The sequence below is a fragment of the Fragaria vesca genome, linkage group LG6 (assembly GCF_000184155.1).
Source record: "Fragaria vesca subsp. vesca linkage group LG6, FraVesHawaii_1.0, whole genome shotgun sequence".
Lineage (NCBI taxonomy): Eukaryota > Viridiplantae > Streptophyta > Magnoliopsida > Rosales > Rosaceae > Fragaria > Fragaria vesca.
The window spans coordinates 26,330,125-26,334,729 of record NC_020496.1 but is presented as its reverse complement, the minus strand read 5'-3'; the positions used below and the strand labels follow the sequence as shown (position 1 = coordinate 26,334,729).

Here is a 4,605-nt window from a genome sequence, read left to right as displayed (position 1 = left end):
CATTTGGGTATAAAATGCTGAGACTTGAACTGGTTTTGGTCAAGTCTTTGCAGTGTGGGATCTGATTCTCTTGGACTAGGTCTCAATTGTGTTTGTCACTTTTCTCCTTTTGGTTTCTGGCTTTTAAGGTTTCCTTCTATGTTAGTGTTGTTTAGTGGTTTTAGACCTGAAATGGTGTTCTAGAATCTCTGTCCTTGTAGATTTTACTTGTCATACTGAGAAATTTCAGTTCATTTGGTTGTGTGCTTCAGTTTAGTTCAGTTGAGAGGTCAAAAATGGCTCCAAGTTTAGATTTTTCCAGGTGGTGGGGAAAGGACTACAACTCAAGTAAGGGTACTCCAGTGGTGGTGACTATGGAGAACCCCAACTACTCTTTTCTTGAGATAAATGGTCCTGATGAAGTGTTCAGGCCAGTTGATAAGGACAGAGGCAAGAATGCCAAGCAGTTTACATGGGTTTTGCTTCTCAAGGCTCATAAAGCTGTAGGCTGTGTTTCTTGGCTGGGAAATGTTCTTTGGGACTTGCTTGGTGCCATTAAGAAAAGATTGGTTTTTGGGCAAATGGAGAATGAGAAATCAGGGAAAGGAAGGATCTTGTATGGAGTCATTATGGGGTTCTTAGTGATAGCTTTGGCTTTTCTGGCTTTTGAAGTGGTTGCTCACTTGAAAGGTTGGCATTATTTTGAGAACAGCAGCTTGCATATCCCTGAGACTTTGGAGATTAGGGGATGGCTTCACTTGGTTTATGTGGCATGGTTGGAGTTCAGAGCTGATTGCATTGCACCTGCAATTCAAGCTTTGACTAACTTCTGTATTGCTCTCTTCTTAATCCAATCCGCAGACCGGCTGCTGCTTTGTTTAGGTTGCTTCTGGATCAAGTTCAAGAAAATTAAGCCAAGAATAGAAGTTCCATACAAGCCAGACGATTTGGAAGGTTCTGGTTGCAACTACCCCAAGGTTCTTGTTCAAATTCCAATGTGTAATGAGAGAGAGGTAAGTTTCTCAGGTCTGAATCTCTTTATTTCTTGACTTATTATTTAGGTTCTATATGTGAATTAATGTAAGAATAGCTAATACTGATATAACTTTTGTTATAAGCTCACACAATATCCAAATTGAAATAATCTTGTAAATGGGAAAGTAGCTAGCAAAGTATAACAGTACAAATTACTATTTTCTATAGATTTTTCATCATGTTCATGACAGTGACCTTTTATCAAAAAACTGTCTGTAGGTATATGAACAATCTATTTCAGCAGTATGCCAACTTGATTGGCCTAAAGAACACCTTCTGATTCAAGTTCTGGATGATTCTGATGATGAGAGCATACAGTGGTTAATTAAGGCAGAGGTAACTAAGTGGAGCCAAAAGGGTGTCAATATAATCTACCGGCATCGTTTGGTTAGAACTGGTTATAAAGCCGGGAATCTCAAGTCTGCAATGAACTGTGATTATGTGAAGGACTATGAGTTTGTTGCAATCTTTGATGCTGATTTCCAACCAAACCCTGACTTCCTCAAGCTGACAGTTCCCCATTTTAAGGTGGCTAAGATCTCTAAAAGTTCTATCATTTAGTGTCTACTAATTATTTTTCTTTAGTGACTGATTTTGGCTTGCCATTTAAACCTGTGTGGTAGGACAATCCTGAACTTGGGTTGGTTCAGGCTAGGTGGGCTTTTGTTAACAAGGACGAAAACTTGTTGACACGCCTCCAGAACATCAATTTGTGTTTCCACTTTGAGGTGGAACAGCAGGTTAATGGGGTTTTCCTCAATTTTTTTGGCTTCAATGGTACTGCTGGAGTTTGGAGAATCAAAGCACTTGAAGACTCTGGAGGTTGGCTTGAGCGTACAACAGTAGAAGACATGGATATAGCAGTTCGTGCTCATCTAAATGGTTGGAAGTTCATATTCCTTAATGATGTCAAGGTAAGTCTGCTCAATAGTGTATTTGAATCCAACTTAACCGTTTCTAGTAGTTCTGCAATCAAAATAACTAGTTTAGGGGTTATATACCATCAATATTCACTACTACACATATACCCTTTAATGACATTTTGATTATGGCGTTTTTGAGCAAAATGCCATTAAAAGCTTGTGTTGATGACATTTATCCAGAAAAACGTCATAAAATGTAGTCCATACAAAACAAACAATGATATTGTGATAGTTTAACGGCGTGTTTCTAAACGCCGTTGAATTCAATAATATGTTCATTGGATTCTTAAAAAAAGTACTGGCAGCTTAAAATTTGTCACATGGTGATTCACACTTTTAAGTATTGATGTTCAGGTCCTCTGTGAACTTCCCGAGTCTTATGAAGCTTACAAAAAACAGCAACACCGGTGGCATTCTGGTCCAATGCATCTTTTCCGTTTGTGCCTCCCTGCAATAATTACTTCAAAGGTACTCTTAAATTTAGATCCTCCAATCAATGTCAGTAATGTACTTTCTTGATTATATCATTCTAATAGTGTGCTAAATGCCATATCGCAGATGATGTTCTGGAAAAAGGCGAACTTGATACTACTATTCTTTCTCCTTAGGAAGTTAATCCTCCCATTTTACTCTTTCACATTGTTTTGCATAATACTTCCTTTGACCATGTTTGTCCCTGAAGCTGAGCTATCCATGTGGGTTATATGCTACGTGCCCGTTTTTATGTCATTCATGAATATTCTTCCTTCTCCTAGATCTTTCCCCTTCATAGTCCCCTACCTCCTTTTTGAAAACACAATGTCTGTGACCAAATTCAATGCCATGGTATCCGGGTTGTTTCAGTTGGGGAGTTCATATGAATGGATTGTAACCAAGAAGGCGGGACGATCATCAGAATCTGACCTGTTAGCTGTGGAGGAGAGGGAAACAAAAGCCATGAACCACCAACAACTTCATAGAGGAACCTCAGACAGTGGTCTCTCTGAGCTTAACAAGTTAAAAGAGCAACAAGAAGCTGCTGCTCCTAAACCTCATGTAAAGAAATTGAACAAGATCTACAAGAAAGAGCTGGCACTTGCTTTCTTACTGCTCACTGCTGCAGCCAGAAGCCTTCTATCAGCTCAAGGGGTACATTTTTACTTCCTACTATTTCAAGGCATATCATTTCTACTGGTGGGTCTTGACCTGATTGGTGAACAGATGAGCTAGTAATTATCCGCGTGAAAAGTTAATGGTAAAGCTAAAAATAAAGGGTGAATAAGAGATGGCAAACCAATATGGTTTTCAGCTTGGTGCACAAAATTTGCACACAGGTAGATGCAAAGAGCTTCTTCTCATTAGAATTGCCCATATAGATTCTTTGTCCTTGTATTGTTTGCTCATAGCCTCACACCATGTTCTTGTTTTCTCTTTTTGGTTCTCAAACTATAGATTTCTGTATGTTTGCTATTCTTAGATGAGCGACAACGTATTCAAATACCAAATAGGTTGATTTATATAGGAAAATTTGCATCTCAACATTTACAAATGTAAAACTCTGTGTATATTGCACCAGTTGATTTTATACCAAGTTTATATTTCTGTCATTTTTCTTACTCGTGTAATATGTAAAAATCCTAGCACTATGAAAATATGAAATTGTGAAAAAGTGTCGGCAGGCAGAGAGCTACAAATGCTGCATGTTACTCAATATTGTGACCATGGATTTGCAAAGATTAGGATGGTGCTGTAAAATATGTCCCACAGTGCTAATAGTCTAATGCTACCACTAGAGCTACTAATGGTTTATGGCCAGGTGTATGCCAAACTGCCAACCTCTAATTTCTAGAAAAAGAATCCATGTTTTAGTAGATACAAAGAACCTCTACCCCATGCAAGTCATGGGGACCTCAACCCCTTCAAAGCATTCTTCTAAACTTTTCAATTTTGGACAACTACAGTAGATATAATGTTTGCTATGTTAAAAATGACCAAAGCATCACCCCTAATGAAAAGATTATAAATTTCCAAGCTTTGTGTTACATGATGCTGGTTTGGAAAGCAGACCATACATCTGAATAGTCTATTAAACTGTTAAAGTTGATAAAAGTTTATAGCAACAAGGCACAAGCAAGAAATAAAGTTCCCAAGGAAAGAAAAATGAAATGTAGAATCTAGCTAGCTTAATTGGTTGTCAGTTGTCACCATGATCATTGCTCTTGTCAATTTCATTAGTTTATAGCACTATCATGTAAGTTAGAACCTAAAATGTCAATTTATGACACAGTTTATGGTATTGAGGGAATAAGAGAGTTGTAGTCACCATAAAACATGCATACTTAACGATAAACTAAAACCTGCTAAGCAAGCGGGTTTGAGTTTTAAGCCAAAGGTTAAAGATGCCCTTACATAAGGTTTTACTACCGTCATTTTTATCAAGTACCGAGCCTCCTTTTTCACATAAATGAAGCAAACTTAAACCCCCATTCATATTATTTTTACTTTTTTGAGACCAACATCCTTAATGTAAGAGTACTCTTTCAGATAGATACTGAAAATAAATGAATCTACTTCTTCCTTCATTCATCCTGACACTGCTGCAACTGTAAACTCTACCATCTGATAGCATGGGAAGTGAATGTAACCCTTTTGATCATTTGACAAGACTAGGTTAACTACTTCACATGTA

The 4,605-nt window shown here is 37.7% G+C and overlaps 1 protein-coding gene across 1 annotated transcript; it reads left to right on the top strand.

Moving 5' to 3' along the window:
- On the top strand, positions 1-3,331 carry LOC101295061 (probable xyloglucan glycosyltransferase 5-like). Its single transcript, XM_004303788.1, has 5 exons — positions 1-992; positions 1,234-1,542; positions 1,638-1,928; positions 2,292-2,405; positions 2,496-3,331. The coding sequence occupies exons 1-5, from the start codon at positions 276-278 to the stop codon at positions 3,144-3,146; spliced, it is 2,082 nt and encodes a 693-aa protein (XP_004303836.1). The 5' UTR covers positions 1-275; the 3' UTR covers positions 3,147-3,331.
- The last annotated feature ends 1,274 nt before the right edge of the window (positions 3,332-4,605 follow it).

What these genes read in the sequence shown, in the direction of transcription:
- LOC101295061 (XM_004303788.1), top strand. Translation starts at nt 276, where the DNA reads ATGGCTCCAAGTTTAGATTTTTCCAGGTGGTGGGGAAAGGACTACAAC. An exon ending in CAATGTGTAATGAGAGAGAG is followed by an intron (nt 993 to 1,233) that starts GTAAGTTTCTCA and finishes AACTGTCTGTAG; the next exon opens with GTATATGAACAATCTATTTC. An exon ending in TATTCCTTAATGATGTCAAG is followed by an intron (nt 1,929 to 2,291) that starts GTAAGTCTGCTC and finishes ATTGATGTTCAG; the next exon opens with GTCCTCTGTGAACTTCCCGA.